This window comes from Panulirus ornatus, chromosome 55 (genome assembly GCF_036320965.1).
Source record: "Panulirus ornatus isolate Po-2019 chromosome 55, ASM3632096v1, whole genome shotgun sequence".
NCBI lineage: Eukaryota > Metazoa > Arthropoda > Malacostraca > Decapoda > Palinuridae > Panulirus > Panulirus ornatus.
The window spans coordinates 12,476,585-12,489,908 of record NC_092278.1 but is presented as its reverse complement, the minus strand read 5'-3'; the positions used below and the strand labels follow the sequence as shown (position 1 = coordinate 12,489,908).

Sequence of the window (13,324 nt, the reverse complement as noted above, 5' to 3'; positions counted from 1 at the left end):
ATACTTAGAAAAGCAAATGGATTTGTATGTAGCATTTATGGATCTGCGGAAGGCATATGATAGAGTTGATAGAGATGCTCTGTGGAAGGTATTAAGAATATATGGTGTGGGAGGCAAGTTGTTAGAAGCAGTGAAAAGTTTTTATCGAGGATGTAAGGCATGTGTACGTGTAGGAAGAGAGGAAAGTGATTGGTTCTCAGTGAATGTAGGTTTGCGGCAGGGGTGTGTGATGTCTCCATGGTTGTTTAATTTGTTTATGGATGGGGTTGTTAGGGAGGTGAATGCAAGAGTTTTGGAAAGAGGGGCAAGTATGAAGTCTGTTGGGGATGAGAGAGCTTGGGAAGTGAGTCAGTTGTTGTTCGCTGATGATACAGCGCTGGTGGCTGATTCATGTGAGAAACTGCAGAAGCTGGTGACTGAGTTTGGTAAAGTGTGTGAAAGAAGAAAGTTAAGAGTAAATGTGAATAAGCGCAAGGTTATTAGGTACAGTAGGGTTGAGGGTCAATTCAATTGGGAGGTGAGTTTGAATGGAGAAAAACTGGAGGAAGTGAAGTGTTTTAGATATCTGGGAGTGGATCTGGCAGCGGATGGAACCATGGAAGCGGAAGTGGATCATAGGGTGGGGGAGGGGGCGAAAATTCTGGGAGCCCTGAAGAATGTGTGGAAGTCGAGAACATTATCTCGGAAAGCAAAAATGGGTATGTTTGAAGGAATAGTGGTTCCAACAATGTTGTATGGTTGCGAGGCGTGGACTATGGATAGAGTTGTGCGCAGGAGGATGGATGTGCTGGAAATGAGATGTTTGAGGACAATGTGTGGTGTGAGGTGGTTTGATCGAGTAAGTAACGTAAGGGTAAGAGAGATGTGTGGAAATAAAAAGAGCGTGGTTGAGAGAGCAGAAGAGGGTGTTTTGAAATGGTTTGGTCACATGGAGAGAATGAGTGAGGAAAGATTGACCAAGAGGATATATGTGTCGGAGGTGGAGGGAACGAGGAGAAGAGGGAGACCAAATTGGAGGTGGAAAGATGGAGTGAAAAAGATTTTGTGTGATCGGGGCCTGAACATGCAGGAGGGTGAAAGGAGGGCAAGGAATAGAGTGAATTGGAGCGATGTGGTATACCGGGGTTGACGTCTGTCAGTGGATTGAATCAATGCATGTGTATGGGGGTGGGTTGGGCCATTTCTTTCGTCTGTTTCCTTGCGCTACCTCGGAAACGCGGGAGACAGCGACAAAGCAAAAAAAAAAGAAAAAAAAAAAAATATATATATATATATATATATATATATATATATATATATGTATATATATTCTTTTCTTTCATGCTATTCGCCATTTCCCGCATCAGCGAGGTAGCTTTAAGAACAGAGGCCTGGGCCTTTGAGTGAAATGCTCACCTGGCCCCCTTCTCTGTTCCTCCTTTTGGGTAAAAAAAAGAAAAAAATGAAAGGGTACGTAAGACAAGGGAGCAAATGGGAACTTCAGTGAAGGGCGTAAATGGGGAGGTGATAACAAGTAGTGGTGATGTGAGAAGGAGATGGAATGAGTATTTTGAAGGTTTGTTGAATGTGTCTGATGACAGAGTGGCAGATATAGGGTGTTTGGGTCGAGGTGGTGTGCAAAGTGAGAGGGTTAGGGAAAATGATTTGGTAAACAGAGAAGAGGTAGTAAAAGCTTTGCGGAAGATGAAAGGCAGCAGGTTTGGATGGTATTGCAGTGGAATTTATTAAAAAAGGGGGTGACTGTATTGTTGACTGGTTGGTAAGGTTATTTAATGTATGTATGACTCATGGTGAGGTGCCTGAGGATTGGCGGAATGCGTGCATAGTGCCATTGTACAAAGGCAAAGGGGATAAGAGTGAGTGCTCAAATTACAGAGGTATAAGTTTGTTGAGTATTCCTGGTAAATTATATGGGAGGGTATTGATTGAGAGGGTGAAGGCATGTACAGAGCATCAGATTGGGGAAGAGCAGTGTGGTTTCAGAAGTGGTAGAGGATGTGTGGATCAGGTGTTTGCTTTGAAGAATGTATGTGAGAAATACTTAGAAAAGCAAATGGATTTGTATGTAGCATTTATGGATCTGGAGAAGGCATATGATAGAGTTGATAGAGATGCTCTGTGGAAGGTATTAAGAATATATGGTGTGGGAGGCAAGTTGTTAGAAGCAGTGAAAAGTTTTTATCGAGGATGTAAGGCATGTGTACGTGTAGGAAGAGAGGAAAGTGATTGGTTCTCAGTGAATGTAGGTTTGCGGCAGGGGTGTGTGATGTCTCCATGGTTGTTTAATTTGTTTATGGATGGGGTTGTTAGGGAGGTAAATGCAAGAGTCTTGGAAAGAGGGGCAAGTATGAAGTCTGTTGGGGATGAGAGAGCTTGGGAAGTGAGTCAGTTGTTGTTCGCTGATGATACAGCGCTGGTGGCGGATTCATGTGAGAAACTGCAGAAGCTGGTGACGGAGTTTGGTAAAGTGTGTGGAAGAAGAAAGCTAAGAGTAAATGTGAATAAGAGCAAGGTTATTAGGTACAGTAGGGCTGAGGGTCAAGTCAATTGGGAGGTGAGTTTGAATGGTGAAAAACTGGAGGAAGTGAAGTGTTTTAGATATCTGGGAGTGGATCTGTCAGCGGATGGAACCATGGAAGCGGAAGTGGATCATAGGGTGGGGGAGGGGGCGAAAATTTTGGGAGCCTTGAAAAATGTGTGGAAGTCGAGAACATCATCCCGGAAAGCAAAAATGGGTATGTTTGAAGGAATAGTAGTTCCAACAATGTTGTATGGTTGCGAGGCGTGGGCTATGGATAGAGTTGTGCGCAGGAGGATGGATGTGCTGGAAATGAGATGTTTGAGGACAATGTGTGGTGTGAGGTGGTTTGATCGAGTAAGTAACGTAAGGGTAAGAGAGATGTGTGGAAATAAAAAGAGCGTGGTTGAGAGAGTAGAAGAGAGTGTTTTAAAATGGTTTGGGCACATGGAGAGAATGAGTGAGGAAAGATTGACCAAGAGGATATATGTGTCGGAGGTGGAGGGAACGAGGAGAAGAGGGAGACCAAATTGGAGGTGGAAAGATGGAGTGAAAAAGATTTTGTGTGATCGGGGCCTGAACATGCAGGAGGGTGAAAGGAGGGCAAGGAATAGAGTGAATTGGAGCGATGTGGTATACAGGGGTTGACGTGCTGTCAGTGGATTGAATCAAGGCATGTGAAGCGTCCAGGGTAAACCATGGAAAGCTGTGTAGGTATGTATATTTGTGTGTGTGGACGTGTGTATGTACATGTGTATGGGGGGGGTTGGGCCATTTCTTTCGTCTGTTTCCTTGCGCTACCTCGCAATACGCGGGAGACAGCGACAAAGTATAAAAAAAAAAAAAAAAAAAAAAAAAAAAAAAAAAATATATATATATATATATATATATATATATATATATATATATATATATATATATATATATATATTGGGAGGTGAGTTTGAATGGAGAAAAACTGGAGGAAGTGAAGTGTTTTTGATATCTGGGAGTGGATATGGCAGCGGATGGAACCATGGAAGCGGAGGTGGATCATAGTGTGGGGGAGGGGGCGAAAATCCTGGGGGCCTTGAAGAATGTGTAGAAGTCGAGAACATTATCTCGGAAAGCAAAAATGGGTATGTTTGAAGGAATAGTGGTTCCAACAATGTTGTATGGTTGCGAGGCGTGGGCTATGGATAGAGTTGTGCGCAGGAGGATGGATATGCTGGAAATGAGATGTTTGAGGACAATGTGTGGTGTGAGGTGGTTTGATCGAGTGAGCAACGTAAGGGTAAGAGAGATGTGTGGAAATAAAAAGAGCGTGGTTGAGAGAGCTGAAGAGGGTGTTTTGAAGTGGTTTGGGCATATGGAGAGGATGAGTGAGGAAAGATTGACCAAGAGGATATATGTGTCGGAGTTGGAGGGAACAAGGAGAAGAGGGAGACCTAATTGGAGGTGGAAAGATGGAGTGAAAAAGATTTTGTGTGATCGGGGCCTGAACATGCAGGAGGGTGAAAGGAGGGCAAGGAATAGAGTGAATTGGAGCGATGTGGTATACCGGGGTTGACGTGCTGTCAGTGGATTGAATCAAGGCATGTGAAGCGTCTGGGGTAAACCATGGAAAGCTGTGTAGGTATGTATATTTGCGTGTGTGGACGTATGTATATACATGTGTATGGGGGTGGGTTGGGCCATTTCTTTCGTCTGTTTCCTTGCGCTACCTCGCAAACGCGGGAGACAGCGACAAAGCAAAAAAAAAAAAAAAAAGATATATATATATATATATATATATATATATATATATATATATATATATATATATATATATATATATATATATATATATATATATATATATATATATTTCCATACATCTCTCTTACCCTTACGTTACTTGCTTGATCAAGCCACCTCACACCACATGTTGTCCTCAAGCACCTCATTTCCGGCGCATCCACCCTCCTGCGCACAGCTTTAGACATGGCCAGGTCCTCGCAGCCATGCAGCATTGTTGGAACCACTGTTCCTTCAAACATACCCATTTTTGCTTTCCTAGATAATGTTCTCGACTCCCAAACGTTCTTCAAGAAACCCTCCCCTCCTCGTGTTTTAACTTTCTCAAAGGGGAAATAGAAGATATATATATATATAGAAGATATATTGGTTCTCAGTGAATGTAGGTTTGCGGCAGGGGTGTGTGATGTCTCCATGGTTGTTTAATTTGTTTATGGATGGGGTTGTTAGGGAGGTGAATGCAAGAGTTTTGGAAAGAGGGGCAAGTATGAAGTCTGTTGGCGATGAGAGAGCTTGGGAAGTGAGTCAGTTGTTGTTCGCTGATGATACAGCGCTGGTGGCTGATTCATGTGAGAAACTGCAGAAGCTGGTGACTGAGTTTGGTAAAGTGTGTGAAAGAAGAAAGTTAAGAGTAAATGTGAATAAGAGCAAGGTTATTAGGTACAGTAGGGTCGAGGGTCAAGTCAATTGGGAGGTGAGTTTGAATGGAGAAAAACTGGTGGAAGTGAAGTGTTTTAGATATCTAGGAGTGGATCTGGCAGCGGATGGAACCATGGAAGCGGAAGTGGATCATAGGGTGGGGGAGGGGGCGAAAATTCTGGGAGCCTTGAAGAATGTGTGGCAGTCGAGAACATTATCTCGGAAAGCAAAAATGGGTATGTTTGAAGGAATAGTGGTTCCAACAATGTTGTATGGTTGCGAGGCGTGGGCTATGGATAGAGTGGTGCGCAGGAGGATGGATGTGCTGGAAATGAGATGTTTGAGGACAATGCGTGCTGCTAGGTGGTTTGATCGAGTAAGTAACGTAAGGGTAAGAGGGATGTGTGGAAATAAAAAGAGCGTGGTTGAGAGAGCAGAAGAGGGTGTTTTGAAATGGTTCGGGCACATAGAGAGAATGAGTGAGGAAAGATTGACCAAGAGGATATATGTGTCGGAGGTGGAGGGAACGAGGAGAAGAGGGAGACCAAATTGGAGGTGGAAAGATGGAGTGAAAAAGATTTTGTGTGATCGGGGCCTGAACATGCAGGATGGTGAAAGGAGGGCAAGGAATAGAGTGAATTGGAGCGATGTGGTATACCGGGGTTGACGTGATGTCAGTGGATTGAATCAGGGCATGTTAAGCGTCTGGGGTAAACCATGGAAAGCTGTGTAGGTATGTATATTTGCGTGTGTGGACGTATGTTTATACATGTGTATGGGGGTGGGTTGGGCTATTTCTTTCGTCTGTTTCCTTGCGTTACCTCGCAAACGCGGGAGACAGCGAAAAAAAAAAAAGAAAAAAAAAATATATATATATATATATATATATATATATATATATATATATATATATATATATATATATATATATATTATCCCTAGGGATAGGGGAGAAAGAATACTTCCCTCGTATTCCCTGCGTGTCGTAGAAGGCGACTAAAAGGGGAGGGAGCGGGGGGCTGGAAAACCTTCCCTTTTGTTTTTTTTTAATATTCCAAAAGAAGGAACAGAGAAGGAGGCCAGGTGAGGATATTTCCTCAGAGGCCCAGTCCTCTGTTCTTAACGCTACCTCGCTAATGCGGGAAAGAGCGAATAGTTTGAAAGAAAGAAGAAATATACATATATATATGTATATTTGTTATTTATTCTGTTTTGTCGCTGTCTCCCGCGTTAGCGAGGAAGCGCAAGGAAATAGACGAAAGAATGGCCCAACCCACCCACATACACATGTATATCCATACACGTCCACACACGCAAATATGCATACCTATACATCTCAACGTATACATATATATACACACACAGACATATACATATATACACAAGTACATGATTCATACTGTCTGCCTTTATTCATTCCCATCGCCACCCCGCCACACATGAAATAAAAACCCCCTCCCCTCATGTGTGCGCCAGGAAAAAACTTGTTTTTGATAATCACATGTTCACCAAATGGCGTCCTAGCATCGTCTCTTCGATGTATATCAACTGACTGTTTTATTTCTCTATTGTGTCTCCCCTGATGATGTGATTATTACACGAAAGTGCACGTTGGAACTTTTCGTGTTTCATTTTTCCCAGTGGCCTTATAGGAATATCTTGATCACGCGCAAAATTGTGATCCTTTCCAATATATATATATATATATATATATATATATATATATATATATATATATATATATATATCTTTTTTCTTTCAAACTATTCGCCATTTCCCGCATTAGCGAGGTAGCGTTAAGAACAGAGGACTGAGCCTTTGAGGGACTACCCTCACCTGGCCCAATTCTCTGTTCCTTCTTTTGGAAAATTAAAAAAAAAAAAAAAAAAAAAAAAAGAGAGGGGAGGATTTCCAGCCCCCCGCTCCCTCCCCTTTTAGTCGCCTTCTACGACACGCAGGGAATACGTGGGAAGTATTCTTGCCCCCCTATCCCCAGGGATATATATATATATATATATATATATATATATATATATATATATATATATATATATATATATATATATATATATATATATATATATATATATATATATATATATATATATAAGTGGTTTGGGCACATGGAGAGAATGAGTGAGGAAAGATTGACCAGAGGATATATGTGTCGGAGGTGGAGGGAACGAGGAGAAGAGGGAGACCAAATTGGAGGTGGAAAGATGGAGTGAAATAGATTTTGTGTGATCGGGGCCTGAACATGCAGGAGGGTGAAAGGAGGGCAAGGAATAGAGTGAATTGGAACGATGTGGTATACCGGGGTTGACGTGCTGTCAGTGGATTGAATCAAGGCATGTGAAGCGTCTGGGGTAAACCATGGAAAGCTGTGTAGGTATGTATATTTGCGTGTGTGGACGTATGTATATACATGTGTATGGGGGGGGGTTGGGCCATTTCTTTCGTCTGTTTCCTTGCGCTACCTCGCAAACGCGGGAGACAGCGACAAAGTATAATAAATAAATAAAATATATATATATATATATATATATATATATATATATATATATATATATATATATATATATATATATATATATACACGCTGATTGTAAGATAGGAAAATTCGCAGATGATTGCCAAGTTATCAAACGATTCTTTTACACATAATGAATGTCCGTAGTTTGATAAAATCACAAGATATTGGTTGCAAATGTATACATTGGTTGTAAGCGATTTTTCGATAACGGGAAGTGTGAGGCTTCACATTTCGGTAGTAAATACGAGGGGAAGCTATAGTACAAATTCAGCTGAGTTACAAAAGACAAATAGAAAAAATCTTGAGTGTAGTAATCTATTGCGACCTGAAAACAAGTAAGTATTGCAGAGTAGTTGCTTAAATTCTTGGATTCATAAGTAGGACAAAAGAATTTGTCAAGGGAAATTATCTTCAAATTCCTGGATTCATAAATAGGACAATAGAATTTGTCTAGAGAAATCAGTCTCAAATTTTTCGCCTTTTTGTTGCTTCTCGTCCTGAATATTGTCTTCACTTTTGGTCATCCTATTGATTCCTAGACTGAGAAGGAAGTTCTATGAGAGCCTACTTAATGATTTAGATATACTTGACTTAGAAGAGAAGATGAAAGAGGTGATTCAATACAGGTATTTAGTTATAAAAAGGATCCGTTCGCCTTGTTAAAACAAGCTATTTTAAGAGAGATTCGCCTGATTTCACTCTTGTGATAGATACAAAATCATGTGCAAAAGCTTACCTCGAATGAGGCGAAGTATTTTTTCTTGAAGGGGAATGTTAGAATATTAAATAAGTTACAGTTTAGAACAGACTTGATACATATTTCAAATCCACGACCGACAACATTGGCCTCTCCTTCGCTACATGAAAAGATTAAAGTATATTTCTCCATGACACATCTGTACGTCTCTCCGCTCTTACCTCACTAACCCTAGAGTTTTTGTTCTCTTCCATTATCACAAACAGCCTCGTTATGACCCAGTGGTCTGCTGCTGTATGGTTTCCTTTGAGTACTTTCTGCCCGCACACCAAACACCTTTATAAACCTTGCAGTCTATGGAGCACCACAGTAAATTCAACACAGTTTGATTCTCCTAGAATGAGACTATCATTACATCAGGCAAGGCAGACACATTATGTTCCCGGAAGAGTTGAAAGCGACGTAATTTACGACGATAATATGATGAAGCGTTCTTCAGAGTAGCCTAAGGACCCAGTTGTTTAGCACGAGTGGCTGACAAGTGGCAGTATGAATACAGCACAGAAACTCATACAACAGCCGTCGCTGTATAGACTGACTACCTACAGCTGTATCAATTGACAGAAGTATCACTGTACAGATGGACGTACTGCTGCAGCTGTATCGATAACACAATTACCACAATAGAAAGACACACTATAACTATATCAACGACAGAATTACCACTGTATAGATGGACGTACTACAGCTGTATCGATGACACAATCACCGCTGTAGAGGTGGACATACTACAGCTGTATTGATGACACAATCACCGCTGTACAGATGAGCGTACTACAGCTGTATCGATGACACAATCACCGCTGTAGAGGTGGACATACTACAGCTTTATCGATGACACAATCACCGCTGTACAGATGAGCGTACTACAGCTGTATCGATGACACAATCACCGCTGTAGAGGTGGACGTTCTACAGCTGCATCAATTGCAGAATTACCACTGTACAGATGAACGTACTACAGCTGTATCGATGACATAATCACCGCTGTCGAGGTAGACGTACGACAGCTGTATCGATTGCAGAATTACCACTGTACAGATGGACGTACTACAGCTGTATCGATGACAGAATTATCACTGCATTGAAAGACTTACTACAGCTGTGTCAATGACAAATCTACTGCTGTACAGGGAGACATACCACACATGTATCGGTGACAAGACTACAGCTGAGAGTTATCTAGAGCAACAGATGGTCTAAAAGGTAGCAAGGATAACTGAAGGCAAGACTAAGGAATTTCTACTTCCTAGTTTGTTTCGACAACGTCTTCTTCAGGGGATGAATGACACATCCTGGCAAGTACACAACCTTATATTCAAACCTGGTAGCTCGAGAAATTTGTCGCTGAGAAGTGTTGCTGCCCTGACTGGTTCATTGCTGGCGCTCACCTGCCGAATAAACAGATCAGTCATAAGGTACCATATCTACAGCTGCTTTAGCTCAGTAAGAACTTAACCACCCGCACTTCCGCTGAAAGAAACAGTGACACCCGAGTGTGTAGCTTCACCGAGGCCAAATAAGCGGTCTGTGATTGGACAGTCGGCGCTCATTGTATTGATAGCGTATAAGGTATAAGAGGAACAGACATGGACGCAGCCTGCGTCTTTTGACTGATAATCATTGTAAAGAAATACGCGTTATAGGTGTTAGTTGAAGGCATCACCAATGAAGGTAACACTAATGGTTTGGTATCAGTATTGTTAACAGTACTTCCTCGTGTACCGTCCAAGCAGTTGCATGAAGCAACGGCACACTCAGCGGGGGAACGCAACATGAAATGTAAACAAACATTAAAGTGCAGGGGTAAGTCTAGTCGACTCTGTGTCAAGGCAACGACAGATATGTAGAAGGTTCAGGTCTAAACAATCAGAGGATATAGAACTTTTTGCACCCATCACACTAATATGAGGTACAATCACCATAAAGAATGAGTAAAAAAGGCACAAGGGTACACAAGAGAAGTACATTCACCATCTGATATGAACATCGAATTTACAAAACAACGTTACCGTTGGAAAAGGTTTCGAGAATAGATATCTAACAGACGCAGAATGTGTGCGTGAAATACCTTTATGGATTTCAAGAAAGCATGTGATAGGGTTGATAGAGATGCTTTGTGGACGGTGTTATGAATATATAGTGTGGAAGGAGAGCTACTAGAAATAGTGAGGTGTTGTAATCAAGAGATCACGGCATGTGTGCGAGTGGGTAGAGAGGGTGATGAGTAGTTCCAGGTAAAGGTTGGCCTGTGTCAGGGGTTTGTGATGTCATCAAGTCTCTTTAATTCGTTTATGGATGGGGGTTCTGTGGGAGAAAATGTAAGGGTCTTGGAGAGAATAGTAGGTATCAGTCTGTAGGGTTGAGGGGTCCTGGGAAGTGGCAGTTGTTATTTGATGATGACACGGCGCTGGTGACAGATTCTAGTACGAAATTGCAGAAGTTGGTGTCTGAGATTTGGAGAGCACGTGAGAGAAAGGTGAGAGGACATATGCATAAAAGCATGGTTATTAGGTTTAGCTGTGCAGAGACGGGATAATTGGAGTATAAGTTTGAACGGAGAAACCTTAGAGGAAATGGGGTGTTTTAGATACCTGGGAGTGGACATGACTGCGAGTGAAAAGCTAGAAAAAGAGAGGAGTTTCAGGATAGGTAAGGAGGCTAAGGTTTTTGGAGCAGTGAGCAATATGTGGCAAGAGGGGTCGCCATCTGGGAGTACGAAAATGAATATGTTAGAAGCGGTACTGTAGTTCCATCGACGTTGTAAGAATGGGAGGCATGGGGCACACATATGAAAGTGCGGGGAGGGTGGTTGTGTTGGAAATTAATTTTTTGAGGACAACATGTAGTGTGGAGTAAAGAGAGAGAGGAATGGTGATAAGAAGAGTATGGTTGAGAGCTGAAGAGGGCGTGCTGAAGTAATTTGAACATATGGAGAAAATGAGTGAAAAGGTTGACAAAGAGGACATATGCGTCATAGGTGGAGGACACGAGAAGGGGTAGAAGAAATGGAAATAGAAGGATGGAATGAAAAGGATTTTCTTGGCTTGGGGGGGGGGGGATAAAAAGGCGATGTATTATACAGGGGTCAATGTGCTGTTAGTGAACTGAGTCAGGCATACGAAGCAGCCGAGGTAAAGCATGGAAGGTCTGTGGGACTTGGCTGTGAATAAGGAGCTGTGGTTTCGATGCACTATGCACAACAGCTAGAGAACGGGTGCGAGCAAACGAGGCCTTTTTTTGCGCCTGTTTCAGGCATTTCCTCGCTAACGCTGGACATTGTGATCAAATATGATGGAAAAAGAAAGACCTACATACCTTGGTAAACATAGCTGTGAAGGAGGCAAGCACGAACCAAACACGATGCAGGGATACGTACCGTCGACGCGGGTGTAGAAGGCATTGGTACAGTTGGCCTCGTCGGTACAGTCTGGATAACAATCACATAGCGAATCACACACGTTGCTGGCCGGGATGCAGCGGCTGCTGGGACAACGAAACTGACTCCCTACATCACATGCTCCGCCTGAGGAGAGAGGATCATGATATACGTATGAGGGAGAGTAGAGTCAGGGACATAGGAAGGTGAGAACAGAGTAAGGGGTGAGGAAGATAGGATGATGACACATGACTAAAAGTAGAGAGAGTAAGTAAGGAAGATAGGAAGGTGATACATGAGTGAGGATGATAAGGTGGTACATGGGAGTGAGTGGAGTGAGGAGTGAGGAAGATAGGAAAGTGGTACACTGGAGTGAGGAAGATAGGAAAGTGGTGCATGGGAGTGAGTAAAGTGAGGAGTGAGATACAGGAAAGTAATAGATAAGAAAGAGTAGAGTGAAGAAGATAGAAGGGTGATGCATGCGTGAGAATAGAGTTAGGGACGAGGAAGATGGGAAAATGAGTGAAAGTAGAATGAGGAGTGAGGAAGACAGGAAGGTATTACATGAGTGAGAGTGGCGATTAAGGAAGATGTCACGTTGACACACGAGGGAAGGTAGAATGAGGAGTGCACAAGATTGCATGGTAATAGATGGGTGAGAAGTAATATGAGGTTTAAGGAACACTGCAGAGTAATACATGAGTGAGAGTAGAGTGAAGGTTAAGGAAGAAAGCACAGTGATACATGGGTGGGAGTAGAATGAGGGAGACAGGAAAGTGATGCATGAGAGAGAATAGCATGAGAAGTCAGGAAGGTAGGACGATACATAAGAAAGACTGAGGAACGTATGACAGTGATACATAAGGGAGAATGAGGAATGAGGAAGGTAGAAAAGTGATACATAAGGGTGAGTGAGGAATGAGGAAGGTAGGCCTGTGATACACGACGGAGAGTGAGGAAGGTAGGACAGTGATACATAAGGGAGAGTGAGGAGTGAGGAAGGTAGGACAGTGATACATAAGGAAGAGTGAGGAGTGAGGAAGGTAGGACAGTGATACACGAGGAAGATTGAGGAAGGAAGAACAGTGATACATGAGGGAGAGTGAGGAGTGAAGAAGGTAGGACACTGATACACGCGGGAGAGTGAGGAAGGTAGGATAGTGATACATGAGGGAGAGTGAGGAAGGTAGGACAGTGATACTCGAGAAAGAGTGAGGAAGGTGGGAGAAGTGATACATAAGGGAGAGTAAGGAATGAAGAAGGTAGGCCAGTGATACACGAAGAAGAGTAATGAAGGTGGGACAGTGATACATAAGGGAAAATGTATCACTGAAGAAGGTAGGCCAGTGATACACGAGGGAAAGCAAGGAAGGTAGAACAATGATACTCAATGGAGAGTGAGGAAGGTGGGGAAGTGATGTATAAAGGAGAATGAGGAATAAGGAAGGTAGCGTGAGGAATGAGTAAGGTAGGAGAGTGATACAAGGAGAGTGAGGAAGGTAGCACAGATATATATGGGAGAGTGAGGAAGGAGGGAGGTAGGACACTGATACACGAGGGAGAGTAAAGAAGGTAGAACAGTGATGCACGAGGGAGAATAAGGAGTGAGGAAGGTAGGACAGTTATACACGAGGAAGAGTGAAAAAGATGGGGAAATGATATATATGTAAGGGAGATTGAAGAATAAGGGAGGTAGGACTGCAATACACGAAGGAGAATGAG

General features: G+C 42.5%; 1 protein-coding gene across 1 annotated transcript in view; it reads right to left on the bottom strand.

Moving 5' to 3' along the window:
* Window positions 1-13,324, bottom strand: part of LOC139765732 (uncharacterized) — a 556,217-nt gene that overhangs the window by 377,464 nt on the left and 165,429 nt on the right. The window contains exon 7 of the mRNA XM_071693548.1: window positions 11,603-11,749. Coding sequence (XP_071549649.1) covers window positions 11,603-11,749 — 147 coding nt within the window. The remainder of the gene's footprint in view (window positions 1-11,602; window positions 11,750-13,324) is intronic.